Source organism: Pseudophryne corroboree, chromosome 10 (genome assembly GCF_028390025.1).
Source record: "Pseudophryne corroboree isolate aPseCor3 chromosome 10, aPseCor3.hap2, whole genome shotgun sequence".
Taxonomy (NCBI): Eukaryota; Metazoa; Chordata; class Amphibia; order Anura; family Myobatrachidae; genus Pseudophryne; species Pseudophryne corroboree.
Window position 1 is genome coordinate 9,316,638 of NC_086453.1, and position 21,317 is coordinate 9,337,954.

Here is a 21,317-nt window from a genome sequence, read left to right on the forward strand (position 1 = left end):
CGATTTGCAGTACTATAAATATTGCTTTATGTAGGGCTGTCCCTTGTGTGTAGTTCTACAGTATCTCCATACCTCAGCCCAGGATCCTAAAGCTGTTACCCGTTCTTTATCCTGTGTGTCCCGTCAGCGCAGGGGGCCATCTGGCGGGCCCCCGTCAGCGCAGGGGGCCATCTGGCGGGCCCCCGTCAGCGCAGGGGGCCATCTGGCGGGCCCCCGTCAGCGCAGGGAATGCTGGGTAACATCCGATGTCCCCCGGGGAATGCTGGGAGTTGGAGAGTCGCAGGTTGCTGACCGCTTACCCAAGTGTCCAATTTCCATGTAAAACGGCAGAAATATTGTTACAATAAAAACCAAAGTGAAATGATTGACGCTCTCGGCAGATAGTACATTGCCTGTACCCCCCATTACTCTGCATCACTGTGAGGGCACCTGCAGACTGTGGAGTCGGGAGACTTCTACGTGGTAACCCGGCTGCTGGAGCACCACATTACAATGGAGGACTATGATAAAATAAACCTTTCATCCCCTTTATAGTGTGAAACTTGCCTACAGATCTTGTGACCTGCGCCAATGTCATGCATCGCTGCTGTCGCCGGTTCCTAGTACACACATAGGCGGCAGCGTCATGAATATTGGCCTATTCACAAAATGGCCGCCTAGCTGTGAGAAGGGTGCAGGATACACAGCGGAGACGGGGGTAAATCACGGTAACACGTCACCTGAGCATCAAAGCTGCTACTTTATTTACCGGCTCATCTGAAAACCAAGGACAAAACCACAAAGGGCCAAGTAGTGTAAAATAGGTAAAAATGGAGCCGTTTCCAAATAGAGGTCTGAGGTCCATGGTCACATTATCTCTTGGCTCGTACGAAATACAAGGCGTTGGTTTTAGGGTAATATTTGACGTTCTGTTTCTTGTCCATGAGCCCACCGAAAATGATCAGCTCCCCCCGGCCCTGCACGACAGTGTGTAAGCTGGTCTCGGGGGGCCCCACCACGGAACTGCCGCTGAACACCTTCCATTTTACACGGCCCCGTTCCCGGGTCCCTTGAATGTCCAATGCGTACATCTGCATAGGCTTGCAGTTCATGCTCTGATATAAGGGCTTCCCCACATTGAGTGACTGGGGTGGGTGGTGACCTAGGCGACGGGCGATAGGGGGCAGGGAGTGGCCATCACTTTGGGCCGAGGCTGGACGAGCAGATGCTGCTTCAGTTCCACTGTTGGGTGAGCTTGGGGAGGAGAGGGTGGGAGGGCTTACTGGCTTAGCACCCCCATGTGACGATGAAGAAGAGGACGATGATGACACTGAGGAAGTCGCCAGGGCTCGGACAGCTTCTAGGCTCCGACGGAGCGCGCCAGGAGACACTGTTCCGGAGTAAGTGATGTGAGGTGGGCTGTGCACGCCATTGGTTTGCTCTGGTGGGTTTCTACTCGCAGAGTCCAGCTCCAGGTCGCCCCTTTTCCATGCGCACTCTTCAGCGCCTAGACATAAATCCTTCTGCTCTGGAAGGGATCCCCTGCGTGCAGGCAGCGGGGGCGGAGCCTGGTGATCACAGCCCTCAGCTGCAGGGGGCGACATGACCTGCAGGGGGCTGTCTAGAGCTGCAGCAGGCGAGATACTGCCTCCATTATGGACGGGAGAGAGGCCGTCGCCTCTTGCTGGCGACCAGCTGCCTTCACGGGACCCCCCGCCAGCGTGCCTAGGAGCCCGAGGCCTGAGTGTCCCCCAGCGGCCGTTCACACAGGGAGCTTCATCCGGCGCTCTGACAGGGGACTGCGAGCGGTACTCCCGAGTCTCCGGAGCCAGGGAGGGTGGCGTGGCGCTGATTGGAGAAGGACGGGAGTTCAGGCTTGGACTGAGAGGAGCAAGGCCACTGGGTGCCTGGCTGAACACTACCACACACTGGCCTACCTGCAGGAGAGAAGAGGACACTGCGTTACCAACATGGACGCGGGACAGCGCAATACAGGGCTGGTGCTACACGTTACAGACAGCACTAAAGGGTCACTTATACATAAAGAATATAACTGGGAACACAACGCTGCCTTTCTACCACTCGGGATCATTGCTCAGGAGGGTGGTGATCGCAGAGCCAGAGCTTGCGCGATAGGCTAGCAAGTCTCCTAGGTAACAGAAATGCTTACTACATGGTCCGGGTGGTCAGGTGATCAAAGCTGAAATGATCCCGCCCCCAAACAGCCGTGTAGTGACATCTAGGGCCGAGACTGAATGGCACATACAGTGATGGGCGCAAGTAGGTACATAACGCACAGGAGACTTACCCTACACGCTGGGTGGCACCAGAGCTCGGGCGCCCCGTGCTCCTCGTTCTCCACCTTCAGCTGCTGCCAGGTCCAAGGGTTGGTATTCATGTGCAGCAACCAGGCATCTTTAAAGAGCTGCAAAGCACAGACAGAAGGATATTACTATCGCGGTGGCTTGCAGTATACAGGTGCCGGTATGTTCATGGATGGATACGGCACACTGCTCAGATACACTGGCTATGCCGGACAGATAACAAGCCTGGGGCTCAGACGTGGAGGACGCCCACTCTCTGTTATGGAGCAGGAAGGGGGGGGATTATAGGACCACGCTGAGATTACAACAGGTCATGGACTTTCCACCTCTAGTGATCCGACCCCCTATATAAAGTCCACGCCTCACAAGCAGCTATATATTGTCAGAGAGTCCACTCACAGCATTGGGTCCTCCGCAGCCGCCCAGGATGAGAATGGTCTCGTTGTCGATGATGATCTATAGGCAGGAAGACAGGAGAACTACGGTCAGGACATGTGATCTGGATGTCACTAAGGTGCAGCACAAACACAATGATGACTTGCTGTACAGTCGCCCGCTCAGAGCTGTAGCACTGATACGCCGGGTCACATGGGCGATAGCTGGCTACAACCGGCCCTTAATAAAGCACGTTACAGCTGGACAGGTTGGGGCAGTTTCTGGGGTGTACCTGGGACTGTCCTCCTCTGGGGTGGGGGCTGGGCCCGCAGATATTTGGCTTGGACCACGACCACTGCTCCAAGTCGAGCACCCAGACGTCATTGCTCCTGCAAGATGATTGAAGAGTTATTACACAGTAAGTGGCAAAGCGGCATTTCTGCCCCGTCCTGGGGTAACTGCCGGTCTCCCCCACACCCCAGTGTCCTCTCTGTACCGCTGCCCCATCCGCTACACAGAGCGGTATTACTGCCCCGTCCTGGGGTTACTGCCGGTCTCCCCCACCCACCTAGTCACACACACCCCAGTGTCCTCTCTGCCCCATCCCCTACACAGAGCGGTATTACTGCCCCGTTCTGGGGTAACTGCCGGTCTCCCCCACCCAGTCACACACACCCCAGTGTCCTATCTGCCCCATCCCCTACACAGAGCGGTATTACTGCCCGGTCCTGGGGTTACTGCCGGTCTACCCCACCCAGTCACACACACCCCAGTGTCCTATCTGCCCCATCCCCTACACAGAGCGGTATTACTGCCCCGTCCTGGGGTAACTGCCGGTCTCCCCCACATCCCAGTCACACACACCCCAGTGTCCTCTCTGCCCCATCCCCTACACAGAGCAGTAGCGAAGCTCATCTTAGCAAATATTTTTGGCCAAAGATTGTGCCAAGCACCTCATGTCTACTCTGTTACATTCCTCTGTTTACTACTATCATCGTTATTAGCAGTGCTCAGTGCCTAGGGTGTGCACCTGCAATCTTTTCGGCTTTCTGTGTGGAACTACAAGTCTCAGCATGGTAGCACCTCTCATTACGTTTGGAATTAAGGTGTGCAGTCTTAGATACATCAGGTGACTCACATTTGCCGGGAACCGAGTGAGCCTCCGAAGACGATCATCTTGTCCCCAATGACACATGAGGAATGTCCAGCCATGGGTGGAGGGCCGTGTGTGGTCACTATGCAGTTCCACCTGGATATCACATGACAGAAGAGGTCACGTGTGTATATGTTAGAGACACAGTACAGCAATACAAGACGCACAGGTGACATTCTGGCTGCGTGCTAGTTCTGGCTGTACGAGATGGGCGCACCGTCTATTGTTACCGGACAAGCCGACTAGATGTGTGTGCGGCAGGCTGTGTGATACTAGCGGGGTTACCCCACCGTCCTGCACGCTCTGCGCTATGACCACCACAGAGCACCCGGAGGGGTAAGTAGTTACAGGATCCTCAGGCACCGGCATGTAGACAAGGCGACCGTGTTACGTACAGCATCTTAATCGCCAGTAAAACTTCGAGCAAGTTTACAGACACAGTATAATCCTGATCATGCTCTAAGGACGGGAACTCAATCCTTTGCGATGTGCCATTCCGGAACTGCATAGAGGTTCGAGGAAGAGAGTCTCGATGTCAGAACTACCGCAAGTGCCTAAGATCTGCGCAGCCGGCATCGCCACGCCGCTTTGAACCCCCCCCCCCATGAAGAACGTTAGCCTGTCTACACACCGGCGCCCGCATTGCAGGATCGACACAGTGACTGTCGGTCCCACGTACCCACCCCCATGGAGGACACGGATGGCTCACACACGTGTTTGGTCACTTGAACAAGAACACATACACGGAATCCCATCTTACCAGTTTTTAGAAGGCGAGTACGTGTGGATCTCATCAAAGAAGCGCTCGGGTTGATGTAGCGGGTACGGGCTGGGGCGAGTCCACCCTCCGAACAGCACCAGCAGTTCTCTGTACACCACCAGCGTGGCCCCCGCCTTGGGGGAGGGATAGGAACCTGCAGAGAACGCAGAACAGGACGCAGTCAGCAGTCGCACAGTTCCATCTATTACACCAGCAAACATGCACAGAATGATTATAATATAATACACCTACAGCTCATGCAATAATTACAGCACTTCCAGTAGGGGGCACAATTAGGAGACTATGGCACTGCATAGGGCTATATACGACTCTGCTCCAATGTGAGCAACAGCTCCACCTACAGGGAGTTCTGAAAACATAGCCGTAGCCTGTTCTGGATGAGAAATGAGAGTTTTCCCAGAGCAGCGATCAGTCCTCAGACATTCCTCTGATAGCGGCAGGGACTCCGGGGAAATCAGACAGGAACTGACGCCAGTAACAAGTGGGAAATGTTCCGGACAGGGACTCCCAGGCACAGCGACGTCTGCCGTATATAGCATGTGACTCCATTCACACCTCACAGGACACGGCCAGACCCCGGCACCTTGTACAGGTCATCCCAGGGGAAATAACAGATTTTCATTTAAAACAACTGGAAAACAAGATCATTTCCAGACCCGTGTTTCTGTCACTGGGACTTGTAGTCCCACCAGGAGAGAGTCACAGGCTGCCCAAGCCGGACTGAGATGCAGAGGTTACTGCTCTAGAAATATACATAATATATCTCATCCACACCGTGGCGGGGATCCCTGAGGCCGGATACAAAGCAGAAGGAAGATGGGACGGCAGGACAGCACGGGGTGCATGGGGGTGGGCCATTATTCTCTCATTTCCCAGTTATTCCATACATGTAGCCTGTGGGAAATGCCTTATCCTGAGGCTCGGAGTGGGCGCTGTCACTGCAGCTTCCTTCTCTGGCAGCGCTCTCAGAAAGCCAGTTACAGTGCCAGAGATACCTGCACCGCGAGTGGCAGACAGATGCAGTCTACTGAACTTGGATTTCTATTAACATGGTCACCCCATGATGAAAAACACAAGCAATCAATAGGCTGTCCAAAGGGACCAACTGTCTGTCCGTCTGGGGCCGGACCATCAAAGGGACTCAGAGCACCGGCCGGCCAGACTCCAGCACGTATCCCGTAGCTGATGTGTCAGGGTTTGGTTGCACCCGTCACCTGAGCACAAGTCAGAACACACACCCGTCGGGCAGCTTTCCAGACAGAATGAGCTCACTGCTGCAAACCTGCCTGCAGCCGAGCCGTGTCCTGGAGAGAGAGGTGGGATTGTGGTGTGGCCCCTCCCGTGGGATACCTCGCAGCTCTGCATTCTCAGGACAGTGTACTCTGCCACGAGCTGTAGGAGACAGGAGCGATCTCTGCAGCACATCACCGTGGCACGTGGAGTGACGTCAGGAGGGGGTGTGGGCCCCTGGTGCACCCCACGTGTTCCACTCATTGTGGGGGAATGTCACCATACACTACTACAGTATTCACAATTGTCACAGTCCTGTTGATGTTTATATTAAACTGCACTAGGCTTAAGCAACTTATGGCACTTCCGTTGTCGTAGAACTACAAGTTCCAGGATGCCATTACCCCACAGCTGCCGACCTGTAGACTACATTATGCTGGACCTTCTTGAGTTTTTGAACAGGGAGCATCTCTCACGCAATGGGGCTGATTAAACTATCTGCAAGGTACCGGATCTAATGGTTGTAGAACTATAAGAGCGGGGTACACAATAGAACAATGTGTGTCCTAGCAACGTTGCGACAATGTAACAATATATTGCGCCGCCGCACCCACTGCACGATCCGGTGTACAACGTACGTACGCATGTAACTGCACGCCGTCGCTCACTGCAGCGTCCCATCTGATGTACAGCACACTATACGATGCAACGACATATCACTCCGACACATATCGCTTAGTGTGTACCCGAGTTTACTCGTTTGCCGCTTCCATAGAGGAGCGAGCAATTCTAAGCAATGATTTACCATCTATCTATAATATCTGGGAGTCTCCAATCAGAGCTCACGGCCAAACTGGATCAGCCCCTATGGGTCTACCAGTGGGGGCGCTGTTGCATTGACCTCTTATTACTGCTGACAAGACTCCTCCCACTCATGTATGAGCTATAAGAAGGAAGCCGCACTAATTACACCTTCACTGCAGCTGTAATCACAGTAGGACATCCTGATTAGCGGTGGCTGTAGAGGAGCAGAGATCATACATATGCGGATGACATCCCCAGCCCGCCGCCAATCCTGACATGTGATGTATGGGGCAGGGAGAGATACATCACTGCCTGTGCTGCAGTCTGGTGCCTACCCTATATAATGAGAGCACCGCACTGCGGGACCGGCCACTCACACCGCACTGCGGGACCGACTTCCCTGCACTGTCATTTATGGATGATCTCAATCTCATCACCATCTGCAGCGCCCCTTCCCAGCGACGACGTCACCATCTCCAGCGACGTCACACATGCACTTGGCAGCTATGCTATGTATTACATAATGATAACAGACTGAAAACCATCCAAATGCAAAATATCTGCAGCAATCCAACCGCACAGGAAACATGTGCTTAATATCCACTCACCGGAGGCCAAAGGTCGGATCCACTCCTTGCTGTTGAGATCCAGCCGCCACAGGTCATTAAACGCAGCGTTACAGCTGCTCTGCGTGCACCCGCCAAACACGTACATGGACTGGTTAGAGTCGTAGTAGCACGCACCTGGGTAAGGAGAGATAAGAGATATGGTACACGGAGAGGATGGCACACCATGCGTATACAAGGCTGCATGCCCTGGCTATTTAGCTACAGTCACATCTCCTGTGACCCTGCCTCTAGCCCTGCACTGACACCACAATGGTAGATTGCCACGCTCAGTGCCCTGTGACCTGACACGCAGCAGACACCATCACCCCCTCCTCTGCTACACGTTACCCAGATGGCACAGGACAGTCAGGTCTCTAGCACTGCACGGTATGACCCCCCTCATTAATAATAATCCCTCATCAATTCTCATTCCAGGGGCAGTCATTGGAAAGTGTATTTCAGATACACTGCGGCTCCTGCCTGGGGGATCCGGACTGAAAGTCGACAGTAACTAGGTCGACAATGTCTAGGTCGACCACTATTGGTCGACAGTAACTAGGTCGACAGGGTGTCTAGGTCGACAGGGCCTTTAGGTCGACATGTTCTAGGTCGACAGGTCAACATGAGTTTTTCACAATTTTTTTCTTTTTTTAACCTTTTCATACTTAACGATCCACGTGGACTACGATTGGAACGGTAAAGTGTGCCGAGCGAAGCGGTAGCGGAGCGAAGGCACCATGCCCGAAGCATGGCGAGCGAAGCGAGGGGACGCAGTGCACTAATTGGGGTTCCCGGTCACTCTATGAAGAAAACGACACCAAAATAACATTAAAAACTCATGTCGACCTTTTGACCTGTCGACCTAGAACATGTCGACCTAAAGACCCTGTCGACCTAGACACCCTGTCGACCTAGACACCCTGTCGACCTAGTTACTGTCGACCAATAGTGGTCGACCTAGACATTGTCGACCTAGTTGCTGTCGACTTTCAATACCACACCCCCTGCCTGGATATACAGCCTGTAACACAGACATGTCACACACACAATCAGATAACGTGCGCCATCATGATGGTAGGAGGAAAGCGAAGGCCGGGGGATCGGAGTTCCGTCTATCACATGTACGAGGGGCAGGAACACTCACTGTGTGAGAAGCGCTGAGTAATTGGGGTCCCGGGATAGGGGTATGTTCGGCTCTCCCACTGGATGTTGCCATCGTGAACCGCTTTAATGAATCCGTGATAACACTGATGAGCGACACCTGGTGGCAGAAGATAAGAACACATTACTGAGATAATAATAAAATCACTGTGAAGTTATAATAAGAATTTACTCACCGGTAATTCTATTTCTCGTAGTCCGTAGTGGATGCTGGGAACTCCGTAAGGACCATGGAGAATAGCGGGCTCCGAAGGAGGCTGGGCACTCTAGAAAGATTTATGACTACCTGGTGTGCACTGGCTCCTCCCACTATGACCCTCCTCCAAGCCTCAGTTAGGACACCGTGCCCGGACGAGCAGACATAATAAGGAAGGATCTAGAATCCCGGGTAAGACTCTTACCAGCCACACCAATCACACCGTACAACTCGTGATACTATATCCAGTTTGACAGTATGAAAACAACTGAGCCTCTCAACAGATAGCTCAACAATAACCCTTTAGTTAACAATAACTATATACAAGTATTGCAGACAATACGCACTTGGGACGGGCGCCCAGCATCCACTACGGACTACGAGAAATAGAATTACCGGTGAGTAAATTCTTATTTTCTCTAACGTCCTAGTGGATGCAGGGAACTCCGTAAGGACCATGGGGATTATACCAAAGCTCCCAAACGGGCGGGAGAGTGCGGATGACTCTGTAGCACCGAATGAGAGAACTCCAGGTCCTCCTCAGCCAGGGTATCAATTTTGTAGAATTTTGCAAACGTATTTGCCCCTGACCAAGTAGCTGCTCGGCAAAGTTGTAAAGCCGAGACCCCTCGGGCAGCCGCCCAAGATGAGCCCACCTTCCTTGTGGAATGGGCCTTTACAGATTTTGGCTGTGGTATGCCTGCCACAGAATGTGCAAGCTGAATTGTACTACAAATCCAGCGAGCAATAGACTGCTTAGAAGCAGGAGCACCCAGTTTGTTGGGTGCATACAGGATAAATAGCGAGTCAGATTCTCTGACTCCAGCCGTCCTGGAAACATATATTTTCAGGGCCCTGACAACGTCTAGCAACTTGGAGTCCTCCAATTCACTAGTAGCCGCCGGCACCACAATAGGCTGGTTCAGGTGAAACGCTGACACCACCTTAGGGAGAAATTGGGGACGAGTCCTCAATTCTGCCCTATCCATATGGAAAATCAGATAAGGGCTTTTACATGATAAAGCCGCCAATTCTGACACTCGCCTAGCTGACGCCAAGGCTAATAACATGACCACTTTCCACGTGAGATATTTCAGATCCACGGTTTTAAGTGGCTCAAACCATAAGAAACTCAACATCACGTTGAGATCCCAAGGTGCCACTGGAGGCACAAACGGGGGCTGAATATGCAGCACTCCTTTTACAAAAGTCTGAACTTCAGGTACTGAAGCTAGTTCTTTTTGAAAGAAAATTGACAGAGCCGAGATCTGTACTTTAATGGAGCCTAGTTTCAGGCCCATATCCACTCCTGCTTGCAGGAAATGCAGAAATCGACCTAGTTGAAATTCCTCTGTTGGGGCCTTATTGGCCTCGCACCATGCAACATATTTCCGCCATATGCGGTGATAATGCGTTGCCGTAACATCTTTCCTGGCCTTAATAAGCGTAGGAATGACTTCTTCCGGAATACCCTTTTCCTTTAGGATCCGGTGTTGCCGCCATGCCGTCAAACGCAGCCGCGGTAAGTCTTGGAACAGACAGGGCCCCTGCTGTATCAGGTCCTGTCTGAGCGGTAGAGGCCACGGGTCCTCTGAGAGCATCTCTTGAAGTTCCGGGTACCACGCTCGTCTTGGCCAATCCGGAACCACGAGAATCGTGTTTACTCCTCGCTTTCTTATTATTCTCAATACCTTTGGAATGAGAGGCAGAGGAGGGAACACATAAACCGACTGGTACACCCACGGTGTCACTAGAGCGTCCACAGCTATCGCCTGAGGGTCCCTTGTCCTGGCGCAATATCTTTTTAACTTTTTGTTGAGACGGGACGCCATCATGTCCACCTGTGGTTTCTCCCAACGGTTTAACAGCATCTGGAAGACTTCTGGGTGAAGTCCCCACTCTCCCGGGTGGAGGTCGTGTCTGCTGAGGAAGTCTGCTTCCCAGTTGTCCACTCCCGGAATGAACACTGCTGACAGTGCTAGTACATGATTCTCCGCCCATCGGAGAATTCTTGTGGCTTCTGCCATCGCCATCCTGCTTCTTGTGCCGCCCTGTCGATTTACATGGGCGACTGCCGTGATGTTGTCTGACTGGATCAGCACCGGCTGGTGTAGGAGCAGGGATTTTGCTTGACTTAGGGCATTGTAGATGGCCCTTAGTTCCAGAATATTTATGTGAAGGGAAGTCTCCTGACTCGACCATAGTCCTTGGAAGTTTCTTCCCTGTGTGACTGCCCCCCAGCCTCGAAGGCTGGCATCCGTGGTCACCAGGACCCAGTCCTGTATGCCGAACCTGCGGCCCTCTAGAAGATGGGCACTCTGCAGCCACCACAGTAGAGACACCCTGGTTCTTGGAGACAGGGTTATTAAGCGATGCATCTGAAGATGCGATCCGGACCACTGGTCCAACAGGTCCCACTGAAAGATTCTGGCATGGAACCTGCCGAAGGGAATTGCTTCGTAAGAAGCCACCATCTTTCCCAGGACCCGCGTGCAGTGATGCACTGATACCCGTTTTGGTTTCAGGAGGTCTCTGACTAGAGATGACAACTCCCTGGCTTTCACCTCCGGGAGAAACACTTTTCTCTGGACTGTATCCAGAATCATACCCAGGAACAGTATCCGTGTCGTCGGAACCAGCTGTGACTTTGGGATATTCAGAATCCAGCCGTGCTGGTGCAGCACTTCCTGAGATAGTGCTACTCCCACCAACAACTGTTCCTTGGACCTCGCTTTTATTAGGAGATCGTCCAAGTACGGGATAATTAAAACTCCCTTTCTTCGAAGGAGTATCATCATTTCCGCCATAACCTTGGTAAATACCCTCGGTGCCGTGGACAGTCCAAACGGCAGCGTCTGAAATTGGTAATGGCAATCCTGTACCACAAATCTGAGGTACTCCTGGTGAGGATGGTAAATGGGGACATGCAAGTAAGCATCCTTGATGTCCAGGGATACCATGTAATCCCCCTCGTCCAGGCTTGCAATAACCGCCCTGAGCGATTCCATCTTGAACTTGAATTTCTTTATGTATGTGTTCAAGGATTTCAAATTTAGAATGGGTCTCACCGAACCGTCCGGTTTCGGTACCACAAATAGTGTTGAATAATAACCCCGGCCTTGTTGAAGTAGGGGTACCTTGATTATCACCTGCTGGGAATACAGCTTGTGAATTGCCGCTAGCACCGCCTCCCTGTCTGAGGGAGCAGTCGGCAAGGCAGATTTTAGGAACCGGTGGGGTGGGGACGCCTCGAATTCCAGCTTGTACCCCTGAGATACTATTTGCAGGATCCAGGGATCCACCTGTGAGCGAACCCACTGATCGCTGAAATTTTTGAGGCGACCCCCCACCGTACCTGGCTCCGCCTGTGGAGCCCCACCGTCATGCGGCGGACTTGGAAGAAGAAGCGGGGGAGGACTTTTGCTCCTGGGAACCTGCAGTTTGTTGCAGCCTTTTTCCCCTACCTCTGCCTCTGGACAGAAAAGACCCGCCTTTTCCACGCCTGTTTTTCTGGGTCCGAAAGGACTGAACCTGATAAAACGGCGCCTTCTTAGGCTGTGAGGGGACATGGGGTAAAAATGCTGATTTCCCAGACGTTGCTGTGGAAACTAGGTCCGAGAGACCATCCCCAAATAATTCCTCACCCTTATATGGTAACACTTCCATGTGCTTTTTTGAATCCGCATCTCCTGTCCACTGGCGAGTCCATAAGCCTCTCCTAGCAGAAATGGACAATGCACTTACTTTAGATGCCAGCCGGCAGATTTCCCTCTGTGCATCTCTCATATATAAGACTGAGTCTTTTATATGGTCTATGGTTAACAGGATCGTGTCTCTGTCTAATGTGTCAATATTTTCTGACAGTTTATCTGACCACGCAGCGGCAGCACTGCACATCCAAGCTGACGCAATAACTGGCCTAAGTATAATGCCTGTGTGTGTATATACAGACTTCAGGATCGCCTCCTGCTTTCTATCAGCAGGTTCCTTGAGGGCGGCCGTATCCGGAGACGGTAGTGCCACCTTTTTAGACAAACGTGTGAGCGCTTTATCCACCCTAGGGGGTGTTTCCCAACGTGACCTATCCTCTGGCGGGAAAGGGAACGCCATTAGTACCTTCTTAGGAATTACCAATTTTTTATCAGGGAAAGCCCACGCTTCTTCACACACTTCATTTAATTCATCTGATGGGGGAAAAACTACGGGTAGTTTTTTCTCTCCAAACATAATACCCTTTTTAGTGGTACCTGTAGTTATATCGGAAATGTTTAACACCTCTTTCATTGCCTCAATCATGCAGTGAATGGCCTTAGTGGGCATCAGGTTTGACTCATCGTCGTCGACACTGGTGTCAGTATCAGTGCCGACATCTGGGTCTGCTAGAGGTAGCGGGCGTTTTAGAGCCCCTGACGACCCATGCGACGCCTGGGCAGGCACGAGCTGAGAAGTCGGCTGTCCCACATTTGGCATGTCGTCGATTTTTTTATATAAGGAGTCTATACGTGCACTCATTACTTTCCATAAGCCCATCCACTCAGGTGTCTGCCCCGCAGGGGGTGACATCCCTTCTAAAGGCATCTGCTCCGCCTCCACATCATTATCCTCATCAAACATGTCGACATAGCCGTACCGACACACCGCACACACACAAGGAATGCTCCGAATGAGGACAGGACCCACAAAAGCCCTTTGGGGGGACAGAGTGAGAGTATGCCAGCACACACCAGAGCGCTATATAATGCAGGGACTAACTGAGTTATGTCCCCTATAGCTGCTTTTTATATTATATATATTGCGCCCAAATTTAGTGCCCCCCCTCTCTGTTTTTACCCTGTTCTGTAGTGTAGACTGCAGGGGAGAGCCAGGGAGCTTCCTTCCAGCGGATCTGTGAAGGAGAAATGGCGCCAGTGTGTCTGAGGGAGATAGCTCCGCCCCTTTTCCGCGGCCTATTCTCCCGCTTTTTTCTGGATTCTGGCAGGGGTATTTTCCACATATATAGCCTCTGGGGCTATATATTGTGGTATTTTTGCCAGCCAAGGTGTTTTTATTGCAGCTCAGGGCGCCCCCCCCCCAGCGCCCTGCACCCTCAGTGACCGGAGTGTGAAGTGTGCATGAGGAGCAATGGCGCACAGCTGCAGTGCTGTGCGCTACCTTGGTGAAGACTGATGTCTTCTGCCGCCGTTTTTCCGGACCTCTTCTTGCTTCTGGCTCTGTAAGGGGGACGGCGGCGCGGCTCCGGTACCGAACACCAAGGACTGGGCCTGCGGTCGATCCCTCTGGAGCTAATGGTGTCCAGTAGCCTAAGAAGCCCAATCCGGCTGCAAGCAGGCGAGTTCGCTTCTTCTCCCCTTAGTCCCTCGCTGCAGTGAGCCTGTTGCCAGCAGGTCTCACTGAAAATAAAAAACCTAAAACTATACTTTCTTTCTAAGGGCTCAGGAGAGCCCCTAGTGTGCATCCAACCTCGGCCGGGCACGAAATCTAACTGAGGCTTGGAGGAGGGTCATAGTGGGAGGAGCCAGTGCACACCAGGTAGTCATAAATCTTTCTAGAGTGCCCAGCCTCCTTCGGAGCCCGCTATTCTCCATGGTCCTTACGGAGTTCCCAGCATCCACTAGGACGTTAGAGAAAATTCATTTTAAAGCGCATCCATCACCCACTAATATGCGAGGATGACATTTAGTGGTCTGAGCCGCCACCAGTCAGTATGGAAAGCGATGATCAGCAGAGCTGTACACCCGTATGCCAGCAGAGGGCGCTCTGCAAGAACTGCTTATTAACTTATGGGAAACTTTTGAGAACCTCAATAGACTCCAATGTAGGATATTACTTATCTGGACCCAACCAGCTAACATGGACTTACTGCATACATACAGCCCTTCCCATCACAGCTGTGGGCAGATCTACTTACAATGTACAGCACAACTCTGATAAGAAACTATACAAGACCCTGCCCAATAACGCACTTACATCGCACTTCCCCAATCCAGCTAGCTTCCACTCATACGTCCAGGTCTCTGCCTGGTAGTGGCAATTACAACATATTACAACTCCCCCCCCCCCCCAACAGGGTAAAAGGGCACCTGATTTTTGAGTCCGCCACACATCTGTAATGTAGAGACTCCTAATGAGACAGTTGCACCCGACTGACCATATGTCGGCCCAGTTTTGTGCCACCGCCATGGCACAGCTACTGGGCACTTATGCGACGATCCTTGTACAACAACTAGCACTGGGGATTTAACGGCTTATCTTTTACTTCCCTGCAGCCGGCCATGCTAAAACTGTTGCAGGGCATGCTGGGATGTGTAGTTCAACAACAGTGGGATGGCCAAAGGTTCCCAGCCCCTGCTATATTAGTCCCACACATTATAATGTCGGCATGGCTCACACGGTGCGGGGAATACTCTACCCTTCATACGGTCTGTACCCTATTACTCTCACACTGTTTCGGCATGCCTGTATACGGCTTCCTGCCTTTTTCCTTTGTTAGTCACTTGTATTGTTTTACTAAAAGACCAGCATTCAATTACAATGTATATAAAACCTCTGTACAGTCCCAGGGGCCAGGATAGAAGGGAGGGCGGCATTTCTGTCTGACCACTGGGAACGGTTCTATCCGCCATGTAAGGATTACTATACCATAACAGCCAAAGAGCCGGCGCATGGGCCAGAACTGTTTATATGCTCAGATTGAGGGAAAGAGACTGAGCGATTACAGCGACGTGTGAGTATACAATTACACAAGGACGGAGCCTGATTCTAGAGTACGGAGGGTCAGCATCACCAAGCTTAGTAACTATCCACCATATAATACTTGTACTGACCACAGACCGGGAATATTATGTTACATGTGTGGGATGGGATTCGTGGGGACAGTGAGAATCTACTGGGAACAAAGGAAAATTTTACAAGTAAACTTGTTTCTATCGATCCAGCCAATCACAACCGTGACGTATCAGCTGGAGGAGCTGGGTGCATGGCAAGAGGAGGTGTAAGCCGTCGGGGGTCATGATAGAACACCTAAACGCAACACCATCGTGGGGACTGGATTTTACAGCAGTTTCAGCGGTGGGTGGAATTATCCTTTGCCTTCCGTCAGCCACAGTCAGTAACAAGTCAAAGGGGCATATTCAGTAAGCCGTGGGTGGTATTGCGCAGTATCTTCTTGGAGGATGCAAGTAGAACGAAGCGTGGACTGCTGCCTCATAGGTCTGTAACTGAGTAGCTCTGGGCACCTCAGCGGCGGGAACAGTCCGGGCAACTCAACCTGCGGCTAATTCCACGACACTTACCCTTGATGAGCCGGTACCACTGCTTACATACAACCGCCGCGCTCTTGTGTTCCTGATACGGCGACAGGAAGGACAGGATGTATTCCAGGACCTCCTCCGGCAGCTCGAACATGGAGCGCTTATGTTTGGTCGGTTCAGGCGCTGTCTGAGTGCGCGGTTCATCATCCTGTTCCATTGTTCCGTCTGTGGCGTCCTCTCCGTCTACGGCCATAAATGCGTCATCTTCACTCTCGGAGGAGCAGGCCATGGCATTCCACACACGTGCTGAGGGGAGAGAAACACGCATGTTAATGTATAGCACACACATGTGCCGCAGCGCTGCACAGAGAATATATGGGCAGTCACATCAGTCCTTGCACCTGTGGAGCTTACACTCTATAGTCTACTGACACACACTCCAGGTCACAGGTCACAGGCAAGTGATTATCCCACAAAACATTCCTACATGGTTCCATCTTAAACCGCTTTTCCACTGCCGCAATAACCTGGGTCACTGCCTTGGACAACCCAGGCTGCTGCTTGGTGGAAATGGGTCCTTGAAAAATAACTCAGGTCAAGTTACCCGGGAAACCGACGCGGGTGGCTACCAGGGTGAGATCCCGGTAGCCTACTGTGTAAGCGGCGTGAACCGGGTCACGCTTAAAGTTTAGAGAGAGCTGGATGACCGGGTGCTTGGAGATGATGTCATCTTCCAGCGACAGCAGGACAGACAGACTGCACAGGGGTGCAATCTGGAAGGGGTAAAGCCTGCACTGTAAATCGGGTCTGACTCACCTCTGACACGGGCTGGGACCAGCAATTTGGAGGAAAAGGGGTATTACAAGATAGTAGAGCACCAATCTACCATAAACCAAGTACCCCACTTCCTGTTACCCTAGGGCTCTCCCATCACAGGGTGCCCTCTACACTGTGTGACTAGAACACAGCAATTCCGTCCTCTGCAGCCGCACACCATCACATGTATAACTAGATGCCCATTACACAGACACAAGTGTCTAGCTTCCCTTTAACCAACACACTTACATGCCACCCTGTGCCCAACATACACCAAGCTGTATCGCTTCAAAACACACACATATTTTACCAGTCTGTATCACCCCGGAAAAGAAGCATTGCACTGTGCTGCCCCCTGTAATACGCCATAGAGACCACCACACAGCATCACGTGCCCCACACCCAGCATCACACAGGCCACCTCTGGGGCATGGCTCCTACTGCGTCCCCAGCCGCTCTCGCTCTATTAGGAGGCCATGGTTAGGATGTCACTAGTGCACCTTTCAAAACCTGTGCAGTTCCTCTCTTCTGCCTGAGGTGTTGCTCTCTGCTGTGGTGCTTCTAGCACAGTCTTATCTACATCTCAGTGGCTGAGACTGTGTTAGAAGCACCAAAGCAGAGAGCGGTAAACCCCAGGCAGGAAAGAGGAATTGCAGGGGTTTTGAAATGTGCAGGGTGCTAGAATGAACACTACGTCACTGAAGGGTGGCTGTAGTGTTAGTGCCCGGAACGTAGCGTAACATCTGTACGGGCACAATTCCAGGGGCCCATCCTAATGGCTGCCAGAGGATGCACGGGAGACCAGCAGCCAGGAAGAGCACAACAAGCAGAGGGTCTTTCCGGGCACCAGCAATCCTGACTCACCCGCTGGGATCCCAAAATGCTGACAGCCTGAGAAAGTGCTTCTGGATTTACTGCATTACTGGTACTCACAAAATCCCCGCCTCTTAATACAATATAGATTATTACAGGTTACTGTCCTGTCACTCACACAACCATTAATCCTGCCCTAGAGCCCTGGCACGCACAGATTTCCTATCTGCCTGGGCACGCCAACCTTCCTCCATGGGAAATGGCAGAACGGGCACAGGAGACGGAGGCGTGGTACAGGCTGGTCACAATTAATTTACCACAGACGTTTATACAGACTGTGGAGTGTCCTGGCCCATGAGGCTGACACTCACTATAACAAGCACATATCAGAATAAAAGGTCAGCAGCTATACCAGCGTCACGCACCCTTATGATACGGTTATCCTGCATGTCTTATTCTCTCTCATAGTGGATACACCAATTAGAGTGTTAGCTCCTGTGAACAGGAGCTGTTGCTCATTTGTCTCCAATGATGTTCTGCAAGTAAGCCAGCGCATATTTGCCGCCCGAATGTACGGAATCTGGGAATGCTTTATAATAAATACACCACTAGTAACCTTATAGAGGCTGAGCTGGGATGAATGGGTTAAACAGAGACAGATATTCCTGCCAGAAAACCCTCAGCAGCATCCGCTACAGTATGTGGCAGCCCCATGCTACACAGCAGTGACTGCTGGGAACGTATCCCATGATTCTTAGCTACAGAAGAGACGTGGCCCAACCACAGCACCAAGCTACACTGTAATACAGGATCTTTATCCTTGAGAGAACATTCATAGAGATAAGTCCCTCTTATACGTCATCTAGCTGACCATATCCTAGAAAGTAATGTTATTTATGACATTTACATTCTTTTAATCAGAGCTGCCGGCACCATCTTTCTATTCAGAGCTCTAAAATACCTGCTCACTCTGCCCCCATAAAGAGCCAGCGGGGAGGAGACAGACACGCTGCAGGAGAGGTCCCAGGCCTATTATCAAACTGCTCCGGAGTTCCCCAAGGTCCCCATCAGAGCAGGTTATTACCGAGATACCTCTGTATTAGCTCACGCAGAGGTAGACGGAGCACCTCCTGTGATACCGGATATGGCAGCGATTCCTCAGGACTGGATACTGCTGTATACATGTCGCTCATCAAGGTGATTCTCTTACTGCCCGCACAGCCTGTACACCCGCATACTGCAGCCTCCGTAACAATGGCACATGGGTGCTATCCCAGCCAGGGCACTGCGGAGTGTGACTGTAAGGGTCTCCCCTGCTGGGTGCCTTAGAGAAATGACCCCCAGGCTACACTGGGGAAGGGATGGATGAGGATGATTACAAATGGTCTGCAATGCACTAACATGTTAAAATAAAATAAAAATAAGAATTTACTTACCGATAATTCTATTTCTCGTAGTCCGTAGTGGATGCTGGGGACTCCGTCAGGACCATGGGGATTAGCGGCTCCGCAGGAGACAGGGCACAAAAGTAAAAGCTTTAGGACTATCTGGTGTGCACTGGCTCCTCCCCCTATGACCCTCCTCCAAGCCTCAGTTAGGATACTGTGCCCGGACGAGCGTACACAATAAGGAAGGATTTTGAATCCCGGGTAAGACTCATACCAGCCACACCAATCACACTGTACAACTTGTGATCTGAACCCAGTTAACAGCATGATAACAGAGGAGCCTCTGGATAGATGGCTCACAACAATAATAACCCGATTTTTGTAACAATAACTATGTACAAGTATTGCAGACAATCCGCACAATCCCAGCATCCACTACGGACTATGAGAAATAGAATTATCGGTAAGTAAATTCTTATTTTCTCTAACGTCCTAAGTGGATGCTGGGGACTCCGTCAGGACCATGGGGATTATACCAAAGCTCCCAAACGGGCGGGAGAGTGCGGATGACTCTGCAGCACCGAATGAGAGAACTCCAGGTCCTCCTCAGCCAGGGTATCAAATTTGTAGAATTTTGCAAACGTGTTTGCCCCTGACCAAGTAGCAGCTCGGCAGAGTTGTAATGCCGAGACTCCCCGGGCAGCCGCCCAGGATGAGCCCACTTTCCTTGTGGAATGGGCCTTGACAGATTTAGGTTGTGTCAAGCCTGCCACAGAATGTGCAAGTTGAATTGTGCTACAAATCCAACGAGCAATAGTCTGCTTAGAAGCAGGAGCACCCATCTTGTTGGGTGCATACAATATAAACAGTGAGTCAGACTTTCTGACTCCAGCCGTTCTTGAAATATATATTTTCAATGCCCTGACAACGTCCAGCAACTTGGAATCCTCCAAATCGCTAGTAGCCGCAGGCACCACAATAGGCTGGTTCAGGTGAAACGCTGACACCACCTTAGGCAGAAAATGAGGACGCGTCCGCAGTTCTGCCCTGTCCGTATGGAAAATCAGATATGGGCTCTTATATGATAAAGCCGCCAATTCTGATACTCTCCTGGCTGAAGCCAGGGCCAGTAGCATGGTTACTTTCCATGTAAGATACTTCATCTCCACCGATTTGAGCGGCTCAAACCAATGGGATTTTAGAAAATCCAAGACTACATTAAGATCCCACGGTGCCACTGGGGGCACAACCGGGGGCTGTATATGTAGTACTCCTTTTACAAAAGTCTGGACTTCAGGAACTGAAGCCAATTCTTTCTGGAAGAAAATCGACAGGGCCGAAATTTGAACCTTAATGGACCCCAATTTGAGGCCCATAGACAATCCTGTTTGCAGGAAATGTAGGAATCGACCCAGTTGAAATTCCTCCGTGGGGGCCTTCCTGGCCTCACACCACGCAACATATTTCCTCCAAATGCAGTGATAATGTTGTGCAGTCACCTCCTTCCTGGCCTTTACCAGTGTAGGAATGACCTCTTCCGGAAAGCCTTTTTCCTTTAGAATTCGGCGTTCAACCGCCATGCCGTCAAACGCAGCCGCGGTAAGTCTTGGAATAAACACAGTCCCTGCTGAAGCAGGTCCCGTCTTAGAGGTAGAGGCCACGGATCCTCCGTGAGCATCTCTTGAAGTTCCGGGTACCAAGTACTTCTTGGCCAATCCGGAGCCACTAGTATCGTTCTTACTCCCTTTTGCCGTATAATTCTCAGTACTTTTGGTATGAGAGGCAGAGGAGGGAACACATACACTGACTGGAACACCCACGGTGTTACCAGAGCGTCCACAGCTATTGCCTGAGGATCTCTTGACCTGGCGCAATACCTGTCCAGTTTTTTGTTGAGGCGGGACGCCATCATATCCACCATTGGTTTTTCCCAACGGTTCACAATCATGTGGAAGACTTCTGGATGAAGTCCCCACTCTCCCGGGTGTAGATCGTGTCTGCTGAGGAAGTCTGCTTCCCAGTTGTCCACTCCCGGAATGAATACTGCTGACAGTGCTATCACATGATCTTCCGCCCAGCGAAGAATCCTTGCAGCTTCTGCCATTGCTGTCCTGCTTCTTGTGCCGCCCTGTCTGTTTACGTGGGCGACTGCCGTGATGTTGTCCGACTGGATCAACACCGGCTGACCCTGAAGCAGGGGTTTTGCCAGACTTAGAGCATTGTAAATCGCTCTTAGCTCCAGTATATTTATGTGAAGAGACATCTCCAGGCTTGACCATACTCCCTGGAAGTTTCTTCCTTGTGTGACCGCTCCCCAGCCTCTCAGACTGGCATCCGTGGTCACCAGGACCCAGTCCTGTATGCCGAATCTGCGGCCCTCTAACAGATGAGCACTCTGCAACCACCACAGAAGAGACACCCTTGTCCGTGGCGATAAGG

The 21,317-nt window shown here is 51.5% G+C and overlaps 1 protein-coding gene across 1 annotated transcript in view; it reads right to left on the reverse strand.

Moving 5' to 3' along the window:
• Positions 1-720: 720 nt before the first annotated feature.
• The window catches only part of FBXO42 (F-box protein 42), a 35,407-nt gene continuing 14,810 nt past the window's right edge, over positions 721-21,317 (reverse strand). Inside the window, exons 2-10 of the mRNA XM_063942091.1 lie at positions 15,904-16,167; positions 8,399-8,515; positions 7,255-7,389; positions 4,592-4,745; positions 3,817-3,927; positions 2,971-3,067; positions 2,703-2,759; positions 2,288-2,404; positions 721-1,916 (exon numbers count right to left, since the gene is read on the reverse strand). Coding sequence (XP_063798161.1) covers positions 852-1,916; positions 2,288-2,404; positions 2,703-2,759; positions 2,971-3,067; positions 3,817-3,927; positions 4,592-4,745; positions 7,255-7,389; positions 8,399-8,515; positions 15,904-16,150 — 2,100 coding nt within the window. The 5' untranslated portion in view covers positions 16,151-16,167 and the 3' untranslated portion in view covers positions 721-851. The remainder of the gene's footprint in view (positions 1,917-2,287; positions 2,405-2,702; positions 2,760-2,970; positions 3,068-3,816; positions 3,928-4,591; positions 4,746-7,254; positions 7,390-8,398; positions 8,516-15,903; positions 16,168-21,317) is intronic.